The 22,969-nt window shown below is 37.1% G+C and overlaps 1 protein-coding gene, 1 long non-coding RNA gene and 1 other non-coding gene across 10 annotated transcripts; 2 read left to right on the top strand and 1 right to left on the bottom strand.

Annotated features, from left to right (window-relative positions):
* Positions 1 to 1,021: 1,021 nt before the first annotated feature.
* LOC145070457 (uncharacterized) lies at positions 1,022 to 4,126 on the bottom strand. Of its 8 annotated transcripts, none has more exons than XR_013689956.1 (7): positions 3,168 to 4,126; positions 2,897 to 3,084; positions 2,660 to 2,777; positions 2,350 to 2,477; positions 2,226 to 2,272; positions 1,717 to 1,951; positions 1,022 to 1,236 (listed from the first exon to the last, which is right to left on the bottom strand). It is a non-coding gene; the product is annotated as an uncharacterized LOC145070457 (long non-coding RNA). The 8 variants fall into 8 exon arrangements; XR_013689958.1 differs by having other exon boundaries at positions 2,897 to 3,167; positions 3,270 to 4,126; XR_013689952.1 differs by having other exon boundaries at positions 2,897 to 3,379; positions 3,797 to 4,126.
* Positions 4,127 to 6,829: 2,703 nt separating this feature from the next.
* Positions 6,830 to 10,689, top strand: FUM1 (fumarase 1). The gene is made up of 17 exons (XM_079013593.1): positions 6,830 to 6,984; positions 7,090 to 7,258; positions 7,594 to 7,711; positions 7,822 to 7,971; positions 8,054 to 8,164; positions 8,249 to 8,332; positions 8,424 to 8,522; positions 8,593 to 8,643; positions 8,739 to 8,788; positions 8,873 to 8,954; positions 9,021 to 9,115; positions 9,202 to 9,268; positions 9,538 to 9,684; positions 9,770 to 9,868; positions 9,966 to 9,995; positions 10,093 to 10,158; positions 10,252 to 10,689. Exons 2-17 carry the CDS (start codon positions 7,110 to 7,112, stop codon positions 10,336 to 10,338), a joined length of 1,485 nt encoding a protein of 494 aa, XP_078869719.1. The 5' UTR covers positions 6,830 to 6,984; positions 7,090 to 7,109; the 3' UTR covers positions 10,339 to 10,689.
* Positions 10,690 to 17,728: 7,039 nt separating this feature from the next.
* On the top strand, positions 17,729 to 17,835 carry LOC145071599 (small nucleolar RNA R71). The gene has a single exon (XR_013690604.1). It is a non-coding gene; the product is annotated as a small nucleolar RNA R71 (small nucleolar RNA).
* Positions 17,836 to 22,969: the final 5,134 nt, after the last annotated feature.

Raw genomic sequence — 22,969 nt, 5'->3', positions numbered from 1 at the left:
TGTTCGTGTTACGTGTAAAAAACACAATGTCGTGTTATGTCGTGTTCGTGTTTAAAATTTGACATGATTTAGTATTTATTTATCGTGTTTGTCGTATTATGTATGATTAAATATCAATTAAATAAACTAATTTTTTTTATTATGTTATCTTTGTCGTGTTGTGTCGTGTTTTAATCGGTTCGTTTTCGTGTTAATTAAAAAAATACGACATCGTGTCGTGTTACATAAAACCTTGTCGTGTCAGACAAAAACACGACACGATGACCCTATTTTCCACACCTAGGTCTAGTCATGCCGACGGCTCGGGAGCGGTCCAGATAGGTTGTAGGTCCTGCGTGGCGGTCTAGTCAGACTGAAGGCTCATTTATGCATGATGTTATCTGTTATGTTTATGTGATGATATTTTGGGGAAGACTCATTGAGCTCTGGGCTTACGGTTTTTGATTATGTTTTAGGTACCTTAGATGATCGCGGAAAGACGAAGGCTTGATCGTACACCTTCTCGTATTTTGTTTTATGATTTGTGGGAAAACTCTGATTTGAAACTTATTTTGAAAACAATATGTAATAAATAATGATTTTTTGGTTTATTTAAAAGTTTAAAAGCTTTTAAAATTTTATGGATGTAACAATAATATTAATTATAATATTAACTAGAAAGGTGTTCCCCACGTTGTGGGGGTTGGAAGGTTTCGTTTTTGTGTCAAAGTATAACACATTGCTTTAATTGGTAGCTACGCAGTAAAGTATATTGTTATTGTCTACAATTCGCCTATTTACAAATACATAATAGTTAAATATTTTGTAGTATGCCACAAGTTGTAGATACAATACAACACCAATAACTCGAGGATTACAATATCCCAACAAACGAATCATGAAATCACAATGCTATAATTGAATGTCTTTTTTCCAACCTCTTTTCAATGGTGAACACATATCATGTAATTACTTACCTGCCTGTTTTACCAGTTTTGCAAAAGAGTGACATATATCCTAAATATAAGGTGATTACAATATATACTACAAATAATAGAAAACATCACATATCATGACGAATACATATACAATAACAAATGAATCTTTTGTTTAAGTTAATGAGCTTAACAGATAAAGCACCTAATATAGACAAATATATGTTAAATACATGAAGGGGTTGAAGATACCGAACTGGCACCCTCACAGATGGACAATTTTTGTTAATGCATCGCCGAAATAACCTTGGGTACCTAAAACCTGTGTAGACACATGGCTTTTAACATCAATCGGTCCATCTTTAGCCAACCTAAAATCAGAAAGTTATACATTGTAGGTTGGTGGAGGGCCTTCATAAATGCTAGTAATATGTGTCAGAGTTAGTGACACATTTGACTTTTGACTTTTACAATCAACAGGGCAAAAAACAGAAAAGCTTGCATTTTCTCTATAAATATTAAGGGTAGACATGTCAAATTCTCACCGGTGTGTACGTTGCAGTGCAGTTGTCTTGTCTTTGAGATTTTAATCAGCTTACATGGAGGTTATTACTTTTGGTTATAAAATCAATTAGTCATTCCATTATCTTAACTGCATATGGTATCTTTCTAAAAAAATTAGTGCGACACTTTTTAGAACTTTATGAAACAAATTGGGTTTCTTACTAATTTGTGCATGCATAATTTGGTAATAAATTGTAAAATAAGCAGTAGCAGCAGTATAAAATCGATGAGACCTTACTTTTCATATAATAAAAAAGGCTTTGTAGGTCAGTTGGTGGGCCGATTTGGATGCCATAAACACATTCATCTGCTGAGTATTTTCTTTCCAACTTAGTCTTTGATGTGTCTAGAATGAAAGGAAGGATCAATGAAGGCATGTTTGACTTGTCTTCTCTTGCAAATCACGACACTACCTCACTAATGGCACAAGCCAATACAGGATATTCATACTTTTTCAATACCAAAATGGACACCTGGTGAAAGAATGGAAACCATATAACATTTTATCCACACGCAATGGTAATTGGTTCGAAAAATTATAACTATAATCAATTCAAATGCATTTCAATATTGTATTTTGCAGCAGTAATCAGACAATTTAAGTTAACTTAAGAAATGATTTGATGCGAATAAACATACTAAGCATATTCTATTCTCGAAAGTTAATAAGGTATGTTAACTTGTACAAATTTCTTAAACCTAACACGAAGAATTTAAAAAACGTAGCAATCAAAGAGTGATACCTACTTGAGGAACTCCATTGCTATCAACGAAGTGAGTGATGTTTCCAGAAGCTAGAAAATATAAATAATAATAATAATAAATTAAATCAAACCATATGGAGATTAAAGAGAAAAAGAAAAAAGTATACCTAAATGGATTTGCTTGGAGTAACACGAATGACATTGACCAAATTGCCCCTAAAGAGGATAGTCCAACCTTCTGTCTGCATAATATCTTGAAAATTTTCACCACTCCCCACCATCAAATATGCCTCCCCTATAATGTCACCAATGTTGATAAAAAAAAATCCAATAAAAGCCAGAGCAAATATATACTAAAAATATTTATATATTAATCGAGCTCTTGTTATTTGCAAATTAATTCAAAAAAACGTCCAAAATGATTTTATAAGTACATACACAAAAATCTATATTTTTTAAAAAGGAGCACTTGCACACCTACGTATTCCATGATAATAATCAACTTAAAAAAGTAGCATCTGACTCCAAGCTTCTTACTCACTGATGTAAATAGCCAAAAAAAAACTCTGATTCAAATGAAGGAGGTGAAGTGGCCCTATATGTGGAGAAAATATGAGATATTAGCAAGAAAATAAACAAAAAAAATTATTATTTGTAAGTAGTGGTTAGAAAATATCTAATTATATATATGTTAGCCATTAAGTAGCAGTTTACCTCATCTTAGTTGTTTATGACATAGCTTCCACTCTCGTCTCATGTTACTCGGTTAAAGTTCTAGGGAATTACATACTACACACGAAAGTTAATTAATACATGTATATATCCGACTCTTCATCCCAGCCCTAAAGCAACCAACCTAACTACAACGTGGACAAATGGTATTCCTCCTGTATTTAGCCTCCCTGTCAATAATCCTCTATCATTTCTTGAACAATGAAGTCGTAACAATCCATTTAAACAATATCACAGATACTTGTCGTGCAACCTTAGAAACAAAAAAAGCAGTGGAAAGGATCAAGTGGGAAGAGGGCTCATTGCCATTTGTTGGTAAATTGCTATTTGCTTTAATCTGAAAGTACAGGATTACCACTGCAGATTGTCAGGGTAATCTTTTAGGATAAAATCGCAATGTGAGATCGAAATTGCATCAGATTTCTTCAGAAGCACTTTTTCTTTCTTCTCTAGCATTTCAAGTGTCTGCAGAAATATTCAATAATTTAGTATAAGAGAAAAAAAAAAGGGGAAAAACATTAGGATGACTCCATGCTTTAACACAATAATCATTTGAATCAAGAAAATCATTTATCTTCAATCACAAGTTACTAATTTAGAGATCTGGTGAAGCTACATTGACCATATATGCAAGAAATGATGTAACAGACCAAAAATCTTTGTTTGACATTTTAACAAACACTCGGTAGGCATAATTCAGTTGAGATTTTACTGAGTTTCAGAATGGAGAATCAAAAAACCAACGAAATCAAATATGAAAAAAATAGATCTGATGCTTTTTTAGCTGTGGAAGAACAAATTTTTTAGCTACTTATTGCTCCTTCATATCATCGTTTTGACAATCATACAACAACTTTACTCTAAATAGAAAAAAAAACCCACAGAAACGTATACATAGCTGAACTGAAAAGCTTGCATGTAGGTTAGAGAAAGTGAAGGGCAAATTGGCAACGAAAATGTGTTATTTGTTCTCTTTATGTGGCTCTTGAAAAAGACAATTTTTATTGGCGACGACGGATTAAGTAGAAGCCACACCCCTTGGTCAAAGGCAAACAAATACATGTGATGTGGTGGTGCGTGTATTTGTAGCTTCTACGGGTTCTATTGCATGTATGTTGATGTTCTACCCCACCAACTATAGAGATAAAAGGAATCAGAATGTGAGAAGTAGGTGAGGTGTGATGATGGTCGAAGAACGGTGATTATCTCACATGTATTTGAGAAAGAAGCTGAGTTTTGGACACAGATCGAAGCAGATATGAATAGGGGTGTAAGCGAGCCGAGCTACTCGCGAGCTACTCGGGATCGACTCGTTAAAAGCTCGACTCGAGATCGAATTAAACGAGCCCGAGCCGAGCTCGAGCCCAAATATGAGGCTCATTTATTAAACGAGCTCGAGCCGAGCTTCAGCTAGTGGGCTCGCGAGCCTAAATGAGCCTAAACGAGCCTCTATATATATATATATATATATATATATATATATATATATATATATATATGTGTGTGTGTGTGTGTGTGCGAGCTCGATTCGAGCCTTAAAATGAAGCTCGAGCTCGGCTCGTGAACAATTTAGTGAGCTCGCGAGCCTAAACGAGCCTATATATATATATATATATATATATATATATATATATATATATATATATATATATATATATATATATATATATATATATATATATATAGGCTCGTTTAGGCTCGCGAGCTCACTAAATTGTTCACGAGCCGAGCTCGAGCTTCATTTTAAGGCTCGAATCGAGCTCGAGCTCGAGCTCGAGCTTCTTCAAATTAAACAAGCCGAGCTCGAGCTTGGTTAGGCTCGGCTCGTTTACACCCCTAGATATGAAAAAAAAATAAGGCGGTCGCACCATCCTCAAATGGTGGTTTAACGGTGGTGATCTCCGAACGGCAGTTGCAGTCAGCACAACAGCCGGCCCTAGAAAATAAGAAAAAACTTTGTGGAGCACATCTAAATATGGAGGAAGCATTGACGCGTGACAAAGATTCACGTTTTGAGAGGGATTTAGAGGAGCGATGGTAATCCATGCAGTTGAGGCGGTGGACTAATCCATGTAAAATTAAGGTAACCTGATGAACAGTACCTTGGTCAGGTAGTGTTCCTAAAATTCATTTTCATAATATTATATATAGACAAAACTGTAAATTTGATCCTTGTGGTTTGCAAAAATCTTTGGATGGGGTCCAAAAAGTTTTCAGCTTGCACCGAAGGTCCAAAATCAAGGTTTTTCATTGTTTTTGGTCCAAAAAAACTTGAAAAGTCGGTTTTACCCTTTTCCATTTCTTTTTTCTTTTTTCTTTATTTATTTTGGTATTTAAATAATTAAAAAAAAATCTTACCCTACACACACTCTCTCTCTTTCTCTCTCTCTCTCTCTCTCAACTGAAGAACTTCCCATCTCGTCTCCATTGGCAACCTCCAAAGTCTTGATTTTAACTCCGACAAACTCACTGGAAACAGGTGAGCATGGGAACTGCCGGAGTCTCAAGAATCTAAAGAGAAATCAAGAACCTACAACATTTGGGCCAACTACAACATTTCCCCTCTCAACCTTAGTCAACGTCTCTCTCCCAGAAGGTATCACGATGGTTGGTGATTTTCGTCATCGGAGAACATAACCCACCACCTGTAACTCATCAAAAAATCAAGCACCACCATCGACTTGATATTTGCTTCCTTTTCTCCTCATCATTGAATCACCCCACCTGGAATCTATTATCTAGTACCAAATCTGGAATCCACAAAACCTAAATACACACGAACGAAAGGCAAATTAAAGGGAGCTGAGGTGCAAATGGGAAATCGCAAGGAGGGGCCAGGGGGTCTGTCAAGACCGACGACCCTTTGTGGGTTTACTCTTCATCTTCACTGATTGGGAGAAGTAAGAAAGAACACAAATAGAAGAAGCAGTCAAGGTGGTGATCTGTTGGTCAAACAGATCGCGAGAAGGAGTCGATCTCCGACGAACTCCCCTAGGTTCTTCGCTTGTCGTCGGCGGCCCCAAATCGAGGGGGAAAGGGAACCGATTGGATCGAAGGGAGAAAGAAGAAGAGCAAAAGCACAAAATGGGTGGTTCGATGGAGTTTTGGTCCATCGCTAAAATGAAAGAAGAAAATGAAGGTGGCTTACGCTGTTGGGTGACTATTACAGCGAGGGGGCTGCTCCGGTGGCCTCCTTGGTTGTTCTCCTTCTATTCCGTTGGCAAAACACGAGGGGCAAAGGGAAAGAAACACTGAAGTAGCAGCCGAAGGAAGTGACGATACTCAGGGGTGTTTGGTTATTTCCAATTGACAGGAAGGAGGGGTGGAGGAGGGTTGCCGGTTCCCCCTTTTTTCTCGCTGATGGTGTAGAAAAGAGAGAGAGAGAGAGAGAGAGAGAGAGAGAGAGAGAGAATTATTTCCTTTTCTATTTATTTTTAAATTAAAGTAGTATTTGAAAATTAAAAAAAATATAAAAAAGAAATTAAAAGGGTATAACCGTCATTTTAAGTTTTTTTGGACTAAAAACACAGAAAAACCTTGATTTTGGACCTTCTATGCAAGTGAGAAACTTTTTGGACCCTATCCAAAGTTTTTTGAATACCACAGGGACCAATCTTACAGTTTTGTCTTTTATATATATATATATATATATATATATATATATATATATATATATATATATATATATATATATATATTAATTAGAAGTTGTATTTAAAGTGTCATATAACCAAACAAAATTATTTTTTTATTAATATAAAAATATAAATTGTTTTTCGTTCTAAAAAAATAAAATAATTAAAAAAATAATAAGAATAAGTCAAATAAATCAATGAAATACAAAAATATTGATCCAGACGAGTCTTAAAAGTCGTGCCAGAAAAAGTTGTGTAGAAATCCAATTGGGCTGCGGCCCATTCCTTCATCTGAATCTGAACACGCTCGCGCTGCTCAGACACTAAAAAAAGTCAGCATCAAGCCAAGCGTGCCCAAAACCTTTGCTTTTACACTTTTTTTCTTTTCTCCAGCCATCTGGGGCTACACTTCTGCAATCGATTGCATTCGTTCTGGTAAATGATCCATCTTTTCAAAATCTAACATCATTGTTTCTCATTCAGTTAACGTTGTCTTACGATTGTCTTTCTTTTGATGCTGATGTTTTTGCAATCAATTAGGTTATTTTATAAGAAAAGAAATGACGATAGTTCAGGCATATCGTCGAATATCTGGCGGATCGGTGATTGTTGCAGATTCATTACGGTTCACTACGTGCTGGAGACATTTTTCGACGGCGTTTAGAGAGGAAAGAGATACGTTTGGACCAATTCAAGTCCCATCTGATAAGTTCGTTTTCTTTCTTTGTTTTTTAATCTTTCTGATATCATTTTTAGGATCTTTAGCCTATAATTCTAGGGCAGATGCTATGGCTATGTTTAGAGGTGATTTGCTGTTTTGTCAATTGCTCTTGGTCCCTTGAACTGACTTATACCATTTTAATATATTCAGTCTAATCCTCTGATATCTCCATGGAAGCTAGTCAAATAACTGAAAACTGAGCTTTAAAGTGGGGATTTTGTTTTCAAATAACTGAAGTTCATATAACGTGGTACCTAACTGTTTTGCTGGATCACTTTACTTCCGTTTTTTCTCATAATTCTCTTATCTCCCCAACTTTTCAGGTTATGGGGAGCTCAAACACAAAGATCTTTGCAGAATTTTGAAATTGGAGGAGATCGCGAAAGAATGCCAGAACCAATCATTCGTTCTTTTGGAATTCTTAAAAAATGTGCTGCTAAGGTGCTTGCAACTACTTCCAACTAAACAAGTTTCTTAATCAGTTAATTATTATTTATTCCCAGTTGATATGAAGCATTGTGTAGATGATGTGATAATTATGTGCATTACAGGTGAACATGGAATATGGTCTTGATCCATCCATAGGGAAAGCAATAATGCAAGCTGCACAAGAAGTTGCAGAGGGGAAGTTGAATGATCACTTTCCATTGGTTGTTTGGCAAACTGGTAGTGGCACTCAAAGCAATATGAATGCCAATGAGGTAATCTGTTCATTCATTGATCATGATTCATGATCATGAATCATGTTTTCTTTAAAAAAAAAACATCTTGATCTTGTAACAGGTGATTGCAAATAGAGCAGCTGAAATCCTTGGCCACAAGCGAGGTGATAAGTTTGTGCATCCAAATGATCATGTGAACAGATCACAGTCTTCAAATGATACATTTCCAACTGTAAGTTTCTAGTGGCAATTTATTCATTATAGTTTTTTTTCTTCTTGTTATTTCAGGTTTGAGGTTTTTGGTTTTTGTTCATAGGTAATGCATATTGCAGCTGCTACAGAAATCAATTCAAGACTTATTCCAAAACTTAAGCAGTTACATACTTCCCTACAAGCAAAGGTGATTAAACTAAACCATTTTGATAATCTCCAATTTAACCAATTATTATTTATGCCTTTTAATTAGGGTTACATGTTATTGTTGTTAACAGACAAACGAGTTCTCTGATATAGTTAAAATTGGGCGTACACATACTCAAGATGCAACACCATTGACCCTTGGTCAAGAATTCAGTGGCTATACCACACAAGTATGATTCTTCCAGCTAATAGTTTGAAGAAGGGTAAAACAGGAATAAAAAATATATATTGTTTTTGTAGGTGAAGTATGGAATTGAACGGATCATATGTACTCTCCCTCGCATGTATCAGGTTTTGCCAATCATCTCCTTTTTTTTATTATTATGTAAACTCTAAAAGGCTTTTTGCATATGTGAATTTTGAGACATAAGTTTTTATATTTTTAGCTTGCACAAGGTGGCACTGCTGTAGGGACAGGATTGAACACAAAGAAAGGGTACTTATTTTTTATTTATTATTTATTATTATTTTTTTCCAACTTAATATAATATATAATATAATGACATTGATCTGTGTACAGATTTGATGTGAAGATTGCTGCAGCAGTAGCTGATGAAACAAAGTTGCCATTTGTAACAGCTGAAAATAAGTTTGAGGCACTGGTGAGTTTTGGTTTTCTCTTTTGGATACTTTGATGATGATGATGATGGTTATGTTGTTTGACCCAGGCTGCACATGATGCTTTTGTTGAAGCTAGTGGAGCCCTGAACACAATTGCTACTTCCCTTATGAAGATTGCTAATGACATACGTTTCTTAGGAAGGTATATTTTTTTATTGCTGCCTGTTTTATAATTTATAAATTCATAAATTTATAAATTTATAATATTTAAATGTTTTGGATGTTCAGTGGTCCACGATGTGGTCTTGGTGAGCTTATTCTCCCTGAGAATGAACCTGGAAGCAGCATCATGCCTGTAAAGTCTCTAACTTTATATATATATATATATATATATATATATATATATATATATATATATATATATATTAAATTAAAAAATCAAGGGAAAAAAGTGTTTTTAGGTAAGATAGGGACCAAGCGCACAACAAAAACAAACTGCAGGGACCTTCCGAGTTAAAGAAATAAGTTAGGGACCAAACATGCAAATTACCCCAAACTATAGGGACCATTCGTGTAATTTACTCTAAATATTTTAACATTGTGATGTTATTGTTGGTGTTTTAGGGGAAAGTGAACCCTACTCAATGTGAGGCTATGACTATGGTTTGTGCTCAGGCATATGGAAACCATGTGGCTCTTACAGTTGGTGGGTCAAATGGTCATTTTGAGCTCAATGTTTTCAAGCCAATGATTGCCAGTAATCTTTTACATGTAAGTATAATACTACTGGACTTTTTTGTTTTTTTTTTAATATTAAAAATTCTACTCTGATGTTGTATATAAATTGTGTATATAGTCGATAAGGCTTATTGCGGATGCATCTGCTTCGTTTGAAAAGAACTGTGTAAGAGGCATTCAAGCCAACAGAGACAGAATTTCAAAGTTATTGCATGAGGTATATTCAAAATCATCGTTCTTTTCTTCTGCAATCTGATTCTCATGCGATTATTTAATGTTTTATTATTTTTTTTTTTAATTCTGGTTCATTGCAGTCGCTTATGCTTGTGACATCTTTGAATCCTGTAAGCTAGCTCCTTATATTCAAGTTTACAGTTCTTCTATATCTCTTTTTTTTTTTAAATATTATTTAACTGAATTAATGAATGTGAATTGGTACAGAAAATTGGATATGACAATGCTGCAGCAGTTGCCAAGACTGCTCACAAGGAGGGGAGTACACTGAAGGTGATGTTTTTTTTTTTTTTAATTATTTAAAAGAAAGATTACTTAGCAAAGCAATCTTTTTATAATTGGTGCAATATATATTTTTTTTTACAGGAAGCTGCTCTGAAATTGGGAGTGTTGACAAGTGAAGAATTTGACCAACTTGTAGTGCCAGAAAAGATGATTGGTCCATCTGATTGATATTAATGAAATGATATTCATATAAAAATAATAATATCACATATATGTTATATGATGAACTTGAAGCCGTTTAATTTACTCCAAGTTGAGATAAGAAATAAAATGATCACTGGTGGAGGGGCTATTTCAACGTTTCATTTCAGAGGTTTGTTCGGAGTCATAAATTAAGTGTGAAATTTGTAAGAGAAGTTGTTGAGGAGGAGACTAGGGCTTCTTATTTATTTTTTTTGTTAGATAAAAACCATTTGAATCGGATGTCTAAATGGTCCAACAGTTTACACAGGGAGCCAAATCTTGAGATTTCATATTTGATTTTATGTTATTTGTATACCATGTTGTTTGGGCTTTAAACTGGATTGTAATGGCATAAGTGGGTATGTTATGTCTCAACGCACACCACCCGCTAAGACTGTGTTTGGCGCGCGCTAGCTTATTTTTCGAACTTTTTTATGTTGTCGTGTTTGGTAAGCCAAAAAGTAGCTTATAAGTCAGCTTTTTGAAAAGCTACTTAGACTAGCTTTTTATGAGCTTTTTTAAAAATTTTCAAATACACCTCTTAATTAATTATAGAAATACATACTTTTACATGTATTTTTATGTAATTTTATATATTTCAGCTAGTTTTACCAAACGTTATTTTTTGTCAGCTAGCTTTTCAGCTACCAATTAGCTTTTTATTTAACAGCTAGCTTTTCAGCTATTAGCTAACTTTTCAGTTAGTACACCAAACATAGTTTAAGAAATTAAAATCTAGGAAAAAAGGTCATGTTAGAGAATTATATAAAATTAGTAAGAATTGGTTAAAAAGACATGTACCCTCTAACAAGAGGTGTATGACAAAATCAGCTTCGTTTTGTTAGATTTGATCGATTTAAGAGTTGGTTCATACCCAATTTTGAGTTGCATGTATCTTGAGGTGAATAAATCAGATCGGAATTTTCTAATACCCAAAAAATGGATCTGGATCAGATAATCTCAAAAACGGTTACAACATATCCGAATTGGATAATATCTAATCCGTTCGACCTTAAAAAAATGATTATTTTTAAAATGGTCATATAGCCGTGAGGTGCCTCAAAATGACCGTTTGCCTTTTTGAGTTGGTATAAATAGGTGTTGGTTCATTTGGTTTCAACAAGGCTCGTTATTCTTAACATTTCTTACAATCTTGATCTTTTGATTTTCTTTTTCTTCAATTTTGAAACTGAAATTGACATCCTTGCAAGCTTCCACTTATGATCCCGTTTGTACTACCAATGTAACTTCAAGAAATTATATGAATGCCGATATGGCGAAAGTAAAATTTTGTGTGTTTTGGGAATTTAAAAACAATTTTTTTATATAAAACAATTTTATACGTCTAACATACGAAAACATTTAAAAATAATTAGTTTATTTTAAGATCATTTTAACAAAATCACCAAGAGGATTCAACTACATGAACTAGAAAGATTATAACAACATATAAGATGTTAAAAACACAACCTTTGGAATCTTTGATCTCATTTGGAATTGTAGAGTTGATGAAGATAGCAAAGAACAAGATGCTCAAGCTTTTCTATAAGTATCCATCATCAAGAGTAAGGCACAATGAAATGCTAGTTCACTTTTGTATTTGTCACTTCTTAAGCCTTTAAGCATTTACATGTTAGGTTTCATAATAACTGTGTTGTGTCAAGTTTTGTATGTGAACTCGTTTTCACAAGTTTGGTTTGTTTATGTAATAAAATCTTCATTTCGTTAACAAGTATGTTAGGTCTCGTTATTTAGCCTGAATTCGCAATGCTAGACTGTTAGTTAAGGTATTCCTTTCAGACTTCCTTTATGCCATATAAAGGAATGTTTGTTAGTAGAGAGAGTAGTCTTTTTGAGAGAATAGTTCCTTATGTCTGTACCTTCTTGTGTTCATAATATTCCAATTGTTTCAATTATGCTTTCAGTATAAAATAGAATACATATCTAAAATTCTTAGAAGTGGTATCAGAGCGGGTGATTTGTGAGTTGTTTTTTAATCATAAAGTTTTTCGAAAGTTCTTCGAGTTTTTCAGATTTTTACTTCGAAGATAAGAAGAAGATGGTGTGATTTTCGGTTTTTAACTAGTTCCTTGAGTAGATCTTGAGCCTTAAGATGTTCTAAGTACCTTATTTATGAAAACAAGAGTGTAAGAAGAATAAAGATGTTTTTAAAATGAAGTTTTACACTTGAGTTTGCAAGGTCATACCATAATGAGTGAGTTTTGATGGAGTAATTCTCTTGAAAGCACCTTGAAGCTTCGAAATTTCTAGAGAAGGAATGAAGAGTTTTTGAGGTGGTATTGAGAGAGTTTGGAAGTGTAATTGTGTGTGTATGTTGATATTCTTGACCATGGCTAAAGAAATAGGAAGAGAAGGGATCAAGGTTAATGCATGATGGTTAAGGATGCCTTACCTTGTTAAATGCACTCGGCGAGTCCATCGTTGGGTGTCAAAAATAGATTCTACTATAAACCCAGCTCTTGGTATACTTCAAAAATATATTCTTTTGTTCTTCAGTAATTATTCACTCCTTAACCTCTCTATAACTGGACTCGATACTTAGACTCAATACTTCACCCTCTCTCACCAAGACTTGACTCTTCATTTTTCTCTCATTCTCTAGACCCCTTGCAAGCATTCCCTAACTCAAATTCTGAAAAGAACCAAAACAAATATGAAATCAAGCAAAATAATTCAAATCCTACATAAATGTTTAAACACACCATGCAAACAAATAGAAATTGTCTTAAAGCAACCAACCAAATAAAAGGATAAAAATTCAATCTTCATCTTTCGTGTCTTCTTCCGCATCTTCCTCTCTAACTCCACTTCCACCAGCTTCACTTCTGCGTGCATTCATCCTCTCCTCCCAAGTTGGTATATAAGGAAATTGGCCCCCGTCCACATGTTGGATGTTGAAGTGATTAAACATTTGTGCGAAAGACCGGTTGACAAAATTCACGCCTCTTCCCAAATCATCTTGATATTGTCTTCCTTCTACATTAAACCACTCCGGGGGTATATCATCTTCCACCGGAATAACAGGTGGATCGGGAGGTGCTTGCCCGCGTCTTTGCCTCACTCTTCTTCCCGGCTCTACGGGTCCGATCACGGCATCATCATGTGGAATAGCATACTTTCCCCCTCCATAATCCTCAATAATTCTAGCCCTTCGAAAAAAGAATAGGATTAAAGGGAGGGGTCGGGACCAATGTCATCAAGTTCCGTGCTCCTCGTTCTATCAACCCATATGATTTGGCTAGGTAGGTCACAAACATCCCGCCATTTATCTTTGAATTTTTGCGATCCTTCACCGCCCCGTCAGCTAAGTAAGATGCCATACAGTAGGGAAGATTGCAGAAGATGTTTGGAGTAATGATACTCCACAAGTAGAAAACATCAAGGTTAGGAACCTTTTCATCATCTTTCCACATGTTTATTGTATTTGCAATAAGGCGGTGAATCAATCTATGGGTGGGTGATCTAATACTCCCCTCTTGAGCGGATTTGGGAATATACACCTTGTTAGCAATGGTATTTAACCAAGTGGAACCCACCACACCCTCCGGGAACTCCTTGTGACATTGCTCAAGAAAAGTGCCAAAATCTGCCGTGGCGACCAATTGTTGATTATAAATACCAAGTTTACAAGCTAGTTCCACCATACTGCACTGACGGAATTCACCACCAAGGCAAAAAGTAACCACTCCCGGGTTATAGTAATCGTTCCCTCCGCGAAAGCTGATAGTTGAGAAGAATTCCCAACATAGCTCCTTGAACACCGGCTCTTGAATGCAAAATAACCGGCTCCAACCATCACATATAATAGATACCCCATCATGCATGTATTCCTTAACAAGGTACGAGGCCAAATCCTCTTCATAATAGACTCTCCCCAGCCATTCCCAATCAATTGCATTTGGGACACAAACCTCTTTTTTCTTAATTTCAACTAGCTTCTTCTTCCATCTTTTCATTGTAGATTCCGACTCAATTCTTGGAAAATTTAACCAAGGATGGTCGCCTTGGTTACCCCTAGAACTTTGTCCACTTCTTGAAAACATTTTCTGCACAATAGTAAAGACATACAAACCAGAAAACATGTAAACGTTAAAATTAAATTTTTGGGACTGCCTTAGGGGCCGACTCGTCGAGTCCATGAACAGACTCGACGAGTCGTATAAACTGCTCGAGTTGCAATTCCGAATCTGGACAAATCATCCATCAAAACTCATAATTTCTTCCAGGGTTTTTTCTTGGAATGTATACTAAATATAGATCAACAACCAATTCCATTTATAACATCCTAACTAGACAAAAATTAAAAACCCTAGAAGTCTATTGTAGTCAAAACCGGGTTTCCTACCAAAATTGGTCCATTATTCTACAGAATTCGTGATTATGAAGATTAAAAACAAAAGATCATACCTTGTGAGCAGAAAATGGAAGAAATCAAGGAAGATGAGATGAGTGCTTGAGAGAACTTTTGGCACGTCGAGTAAGGGGTATGATGGCCGGTTGAAGTGAAAATGTTTTACAATTAGGTTAAAAACCCTAATTTTACATAAATGTAAATTTTATTTTTTCAGTAAATCGAACTGACTCGTCAAGTCATGGTATGGACTCAGCAAGTCGTATCGCGAATTCTTTCCATCTTTGCGTAAGGACTCGTCGATTCTGCATGTAGACTCACCGAGTCTATTAATATGTGCAAAACACTTCTTTTTCTCAAATTTTCTTTATTTAATAATCACACCACCCCACACTTAGGCCTTAATTACCCTCAAGCAGTCATTTATGGATAAAAATGAAGATTGAAATAGGAAAATCCTAAATAAAACCTAAAAAAAACAAAAACTAAAACGGAAAAAGAAAAGAAAAGCAAACTCTTTCGACGGGTTGCCTCCCTCTAAGCGCTTCTTTTTGAGGAGTCGTTAGCTGGACTCCATCTTGCTTACGTTGCTGCTGCTTCCTCCATGAGGCTCTCCTTCTTCAACCTTTGTACTTTGTATTTCGTCTTGTAAAGATGGATTTTCCTTTTATAAGCCTTCTTTAAGTCTTCCATTCTCTTTTTCGCAACACTCTCTTCAGTTTTACGCTTCACTCTTTTACCATGCTTGTTCCTCCCCATTCCTTCCTTGCTTGTCTTTTTGTTCATTGCAGAATCCGGTGTTGTGAAAATTAACACTTCAAATTTAGTAGAGACAATGGCCCGAGGCTTGGTCCTTTTTCTTTTTGTCAACACTTCTTCTTGATCTCGCATTGGTGATTCAATTGAAAAGTGGTGTGTATCATCATTACAAGCTTTAGGATCTCTTTCATCTTCTGGACTTCCCTTTTCCTTCTCTCGGACACCCTCATCACCTCCCATGATTGCTTCAAGAAATGCCAAATGTGCATTCTTAATATTGATAACATCTTCAATATCTTCATTTTCCTCAAGAAGGTTATCAAAGTGATCAGGTAAAAGTTGCACATCTGATTCAGTAAGGGTATTAATGGGTTGCCGAGTAAAACTTGCACCAGGATTAAATTTTTCGAATGTACTCGTCGAGTCAGCAAGTACGACTCGGCAAGTTGATGAATTTTGAACACTTTTTATGCTTTCTTGATAATCAGTTTCCTTGATCAACCTCTCTATCTCCTCCAACTCTCCTTTGGTATCAGAAGTATCCTCCAAAGATAACAAGAATTTATTTGGATCGCTTTCTTGCAAATATGCAAGCTCCTTTTCTAACAATTCATCATCCAAATATAGTGACAAAACCTTTTCTTATCTCGACCCTTCTTGCATATCTTTTTGCTCAGCTTCAAAAACTACCGATTCATCCCCCACTCTTAATGTTAGTGTAGATTCACGCATATCTACCAAAGCACTATTCAAACATGGTCGCCCAAGGATGATTGGTACTTTATGATCCTCCTCTATATCCAAAATTATGAACTCAACCGGAAATACCAGCTTATCAACCTTAATAAGAAGGTCTTCACACACTCCCATTGGATGTATTATTGTCTTGTTAGCCAAGTGGATCTTCATGTGAATAGGTTTTGGAAGCGGTAGGTTCAACTTTTGTGCGAAAGAATATGGTATAACGTTAAAACTTGCCCCTGAATCGGTCAATGCTCGTGTAGTCATGTTGTTCCCAAATTTGCAAGGCACGGTTATGCTTCCCGGATCACCCTTCTTTTCTGGCAGTTCATTCAGCAATACTTCAACAACTTCTTCCATATTTTGTTGAGTAGTAAAGAGGCTCTTAAGCAAAGTTGCATACTTAGGTGTTTGAAGTATCGTTTCAACAAATGGAATGTTCACTTGGAGGGTCCTCACTTGATCCATAAATCTTCTATACCGTTAATTATGCTCATCTGGTATGGATCGGATTGGAAATGGCAAAGGGGGCCTGTAAGGTTTTAAAAGAGAATAATTTTTATCATCAGCCATCGGACTCGTCGAGTCCATGTTACCGACTCGGTGAGTCGAGTCGGGTTTGCTCGATTTCCATTCAATTATCTCTTCTATTTTCACCTTATTGGGTTTCTTCTGAATAGAAGTCAGAGGAGTGAAATTTTTTTCAGAATTAGTGGCTATCACATTTAGATGCGCCATTTTTGGATTTTGTTCGGTGTTCCTAGGAAGTTCACCAAGTGTTCTTTGATTAATTTGTGGTAAAAGCTGACCTATCTGTTTTTCAATGTTATGATGGAGGCTTGTTGATTCCTAAGCAAATTTTGTTGATCTTTCATCATAACTTGATGATCCTTAAGCATTATTCGTTGCTCCTTCAATTCAATGTCAGTATCATTGTGCCTCTTCTCGGACGCAGTTACAAACCTTGTGAACATCTCCTCCAAATCAGCTCTCTTTTCCATAACCGGTTCCACCTGTTGATAGAAACCCCTTTATTTTTGCTTGTATTTCTCCTCCTTTGCCTTTTTGTACTCATCATATGGGAGCCATTCCTTCTTGGTTTTCCGCTAATTTTCATCAAATCTATCACCACTTGAATAACAAACTTGTGCCTTCCGGTTTCCATTCTCGTACAAATCAAAATCTTTAGTGAGGTGAGGTCCTTTACAATTCTCACATCCTACCCGGATAGCGTGGATGGATTGGTCCATCTTAGTCATTCTTCGATCTAAACTCTCTAGTTTAGCCATCGTTGCCGCCATGCTATCGTTAACAGTTTTCACCACCCCCCGACTTACTTCATTCCTTGGATTATGATATTCTCTAGAGTGTTTAGAGAATTCCTCAATTAATTCCTTTACCAATGGGGGTGGCTTCTTTGTGAGTGGTCCTTGCGAGTCAAGAAGCTGCCTTGTAGTCACATTTACTCCATCATAGAAAAAGGATACTTCTTGTTGGCTATTAAGATCGTGATGTGGGCAATTCCTTAGTAAGACCTTGTATCTCTCCCATGCCTTGTATAAGGATTCTCCAGCTTGTTGTTCGAAGTTTTCAATGGCTTTCTTCAATTTGGGTATCTTTGAGGGAGGACAAAATTGATCAATGAAGTCTTCCTTCATTTTAGCCAATGTAGCAATAGATCCTGGAGGTAATGATTTGAGCCAATCCTTTGCAGCACCCTTGAATGTAACTGGAAGCATACGAAGAAGTTGGGTTTCGCGAGACACATTTGGAACATTAAAATAATCAGCTACATCGTTGACCTCATCCAAGTGTTTATAGGCATCTTCATGATCTTTTCCGTAGAAGGGGATCTCATTTAGTTAAGCAAGTATGTGACCTTTAACCTCAAAGGTGGCAGTTGCGGGAATTGCGGGTTGCACAAGTCCCGGGCCGGTATCATCACGTATTCTCTCTTCCATTCTCCCATGGGAACTTCATCGATGTTAGCCATGGGGTTGGCTAGTTCACCTTCAAAGTCGCTTTCTTCTTCATATTCGGATTCAGAGTTGTATTCGAATTCATCCCCTTTTGGATTATCTTAAATATTCTCTAACTTGCTTTCTTCGCTCTTTTGACTGCTGGTCTCTCCTGCCTTCTTTTTCTTTTTCTTTTTCTTCCCAAAAACTGTTTTCTAGTTCTTGAATGGTGATTTCTTTGGTGTATTAGAACTTTCAACCTCCTTGCCTTTGTTTTTCCTTAAAGCGGATTCTGGGTCTTCGTATGGAGGAACCAGGGGTATGTTGGATCCTCTGTTCATGTAATTCCTGCAAACAAAACAAGAAAAACGCATAAAAAGAATAATAAAATAAAATAAAAGACGAAATTGTGAAACAACGATGGACTCGCCGAGTCGCTGCGATTGCACTCGGCGAGTTCGGAGCAAAAACAGAAAAAATTACCAACTAAACTTCTAAAACAGAAAACTATCAAAAATCATCCTACTAACTAAATTACCTAAGAAATAACTTTGTGCAAGATAAATCTCACACAAAGGATCGATAAAACTAAAAACTAGTGTTAATTTTTGAACCGTTCCCCGGCAATGGCGCCAAAAACTTGATGTGTGTTAAACCCACTAGTTTTATTCCTACTTCTAAATTGTAAATTAATCACACAAAAGGCAGTGGATTAAACTAATTACTAAAATTATCTAAAAACAAAATAACAAATAATAAAAGAGGGGTTTTCTCTAGTTTTACAAGACTAGAAACTTAATAACAGTTAAACTAAATAACTAACTAACAACTAATCAAGCAAAGACCACATAAATTCAATATCTAAGGGGACTTTTGTTCAGGTTCGACTCAATTGATCCTATGGTTGATTTAATGGTAATGGTGCAATGGATTAATCTTTTATTGGCTACCGATTCAGGTGATTGGATTCATAGTCGTTATCGCTAATCCTTAGAAAATAAACTAATTCAAGCAGTGGCCGGTTGTCTAAATTAATTAATTCTCTAGGTTATTAATTCGGGTTAAATAAGACTTGTAATGGTTAATCAAATTAATAATTCAATTAGCCTCTTGTTGTTGGTTTATCAAACAAGCTCACACATTAACTTACCCATTCTCTAATTAATCCTAGTTTCACATTCGCTAATCCTAGGCACATAATAAAGTGTTCACATAAATCACATGAGGTAACAATTAAGAGATGTTCATGTAGCCTAATTGCTTTCCTATTAACAGAAAATAGTTATGGTTAATGCATAAGGATCTTTAACAAGCTTAATTTAACAAAATCACCAATTTAAAGTTAATCCTACCATTAATCAAACCATAGTCTCAAAATTGTCTTACCCAAATAGAAGCTAAAAAGTTTAGCTCATGATTAAGGCAGTAGAAAACTCAAAAACGAAATTCAATAACATAAACATGGTTTAGGTCCTAAATCTAGTTAAGAGAAATCGAATTATGCCTTAATTACTCTTCAAAATTTGAATTGGGTTGGATCTTCACTCCTCCAGATGCCTCTCTTCGTTCTGAATCGCAACTTCTCTCCCTAGGGTTCTCTGAATCCCCCTGCATCGATCTGGAAGGCTTCTTTTATAGATTCGACTCGACTCGTCGAGTCCAAGACCGACTCGTCGAGTCCCTCATTAAATCCCCGTGTACGGCAAGGCAATGACTCTTCTGCTTCACGAATCTTCGTGGGAACTCGTCGAGTCAATGCCAGACTCGCCGAGTCCTTTGTGTTTTTTGATCCTTTCCTCTTTTGTTCACTCCAAAGTTTCCCGATAGCCGCTCCTGCTTCCTTTTGCTTCTGAGCACTTCTTTTGGACTGAAAATATAATTCAACAATAATTAAGTACCTTTTGTCCATAATATGCAATTAATTAGCTAATAAATGTTAAAAATCTATACTAAATATAGGGCTAAACATGCATATATCAAATGTCACACCCCCGAACTGTAACATCCCAAAATTCTAGCCCGAAAATTTCATTTTTGAATTAATAATTTTTAAAACATTTTACAATAACATTTTCAATAAATCAACACATTACAAAATCATAATATTGTGTTTCAAACCATGACATCAGAATAATGAAAATCAGAGTGCAATCCTAGAAAATCCGATGCGGAATCATGTTTGTGTGTGTGTGATGCAATGCTACGCCGCCGGCTCCTTCCCCTTAGATGAAGAGGTACCTGAAACCAAAGCAGAAACCGTAAGCACAAAGCTTAGTGAGTTCCCCCCATCGTACCACATACCATACAATATCGTCAGTATCTTTCAACCAGTAACTTCCATCGGTATCTTTCAACCGGTAATTGTCATCGGTATCTTTCAACAGGTAATCATCATCGGTATCTTTCAACCGGTAATCATCATTGGTATCTTTCAACCGGTAACTATCATCGGTATCTTTCAACTGGTAACTGGGGACTATTCCACCCCCTACCACTAGCATGCAACATCAAGATATAAACATACAGTCAGACATATCCGGGTACTGACCTACCCTTCGGTCCTAAGGACCGCTGTCAGGGAAACTGATCCCTACTATACACATAACATATCATATAGATAAATCTTGTAATCAAGGCACATAACCAGACCAAGATAATTATCACAAAGACAATCATCTCCTAATTATTCCTCTTTGGTGGGCCGACATTGTGGCCTTAGACCCACCCCTACTGGAAGGTAACTCACCTCGTACGAGTAGCCGCTGATAATCTGCGTGGGAAACCTCTGTCTGCTGCTGCTCCAGAAATCCTCCGGCTATAATCCCCACAAAACACTCAATCAGAATCTGATATCTACTCTTAGGGTAAAATGACTATTTTACCCCCAACCAAATCCAAGACAAAGTCAACTTCTAGTTGACCCGACTCGCCGAGTTGGGCCGTCAACTCGTCGAGTCCCTACCCTTTACTCGTCCTTATCCATGACTCAACTCGTCGAGTTTGGCAACGACCCGACGAGTTCCCCTTCTTTACGAACATCAATGAACCTTCATCCGACTCGCCGAGTTGTATGAACAAATCGTCGAGTTCACCTTCATCTGATGAACAAGTCCTGACCTTGACTCACCGAGTTGTACGAACAACTCGTCGAGTTCATATTCAAACATAAGAAGATTGCCTTGGACTCGCCGAGTCTGTTCTAGCACTCGTCGAGTCCCATGAACTCTAGGTCTAAAACTAAGTCCAATGCGTTGGGTCACTCCTTCTGTCCTGCTACAACCCTTCTAACACCCAACTGAGTTCTTTTGACCCTCAACAGATATGGGACTCAAAGCCTTGGACTCGTCGAGTCCCAAGAACGGACTCGCCGAGTCGATAACGTCCACACCCTAAATCCTCGATTTCTGATGTACAACACTCGTCCAAATGATAGATCCTAACCCCTAAGCTCGATCTAGCATGTAAAGTTACGAACTTTACGTGCATGCATGGGACTTTTGAGCCACAAAGGCCCTAAAGTGGCTCTTGTGTTGCATGGGGCCTTCCTTGGGTGCAAAAGCAACCCAAATCTGTCTTGTGACTCTTCCCAAGTGCTAGATCCGAAGTATTGACCCCCAACCATATTTTCAAATCATGGTTGGTCACCTCATATGGCTTAAAAGCCCTAAATCTTCCCCAAAAAGCGATCTAACAAATAAACAAGCAAGGTACATACTTTATACCTTTCAAAGACTACAAATGATGAACCAAACTCAAATCCTTCAGCCTCTTCTTGATCCTTCTATGCTCTTCCTTCTTCCTTGAGGTCAAAACCCACAAAAATCACTCAAAAGCCTTAGATCTTGCACCAAAACACTTAGGGTTTGCTATGGAGGGTGTTTGGGAGCATTAGGGACGAGTGGTGGCTAAAAGAGATGATTAAATAGGGTGCAAACCCTCATATTAGGGTTTTGTCAAGTCAGAGCCTACTCGTCGAGTCTGGCCGCCGACTCGACTAGTCCATCACTTAAGTCTCATGTCCAAACCCACTCCTACTCGAAGAGTTGGGCCTTCAACTCGCCGAGTCCCATGCCAAAAATGCAAATACAACTAAATAAATTACATACCAGGAACATAGTGCTACAAATCTCTCCCACTTATTTCAGACTTCGTCCTTGAAGTCTACTGCTCGTTCCTGGAAAAGTTCTGGGTAATGCTCCATCATCTCATCCACCGGCTCCCAAGTCCACTCCGAGCCCTTCCGGTGCTGCCATTGCACCTTCACTAGTTCCACCCTCTTGTTTCTCAGGTCCTTTGACTTCCAGTAGAGGATCGCCACTTGCCGCTCAATATAATTCAGGCTGTCATCGACCTGAATATCTTCTAAGGGCACCACTGCTGAGTCGTACACCAGGCACTTCCACAGCTGGGAGACATGGAAAGTGCTGTGGATCTGGCTGAGTTCGGCTGGCAGATCCAACCTATACGCCACCTTGCCCAATATGGCTAAGACCCTGAATGGTCCAATGTACATGGGGCCCAACTTGCCCCGTTTCCTGAATCGGATGACGCCCTTCCATGGCGACACCTTCAGGAGAACCATATCCCCGAACTGACACTCCAGGTCTGATCGGCGCTTATCGGCATAACTTTTCTGTTGGCTCTGAGCAGTCTGAAGCCTGCTCCGAACCTGCTGAGTCCTCTGTGTCATCTTGAGCACTACTTCGGTGCTCCCCATTACCCTCTGGCCAACCTCGCCCCAACATATCGGGTTCCTGCACTTCCTCCCGTACAACATCTCGAAGGG

Source organism: Lactuca serriola, chromosome 8 (assembly GCF_051521515.1).
Source record: "Lactuca serriola cultivar US96UC23 chromosome 8, Lser_US96UC23_V15, whole genome shotgun sequence".
Classification (NCBI taxonomy): Eukaryota; Viridiplantae; Streptophyta; class Magnoliopsida; order Asterales; family Asteraceae; genus Lactuca; species Lactuca serriola.
Note: the sequence above shows the minus strand (reverse complement) of the source record. Positions and strands in the feature narration are given on the sequence as shown.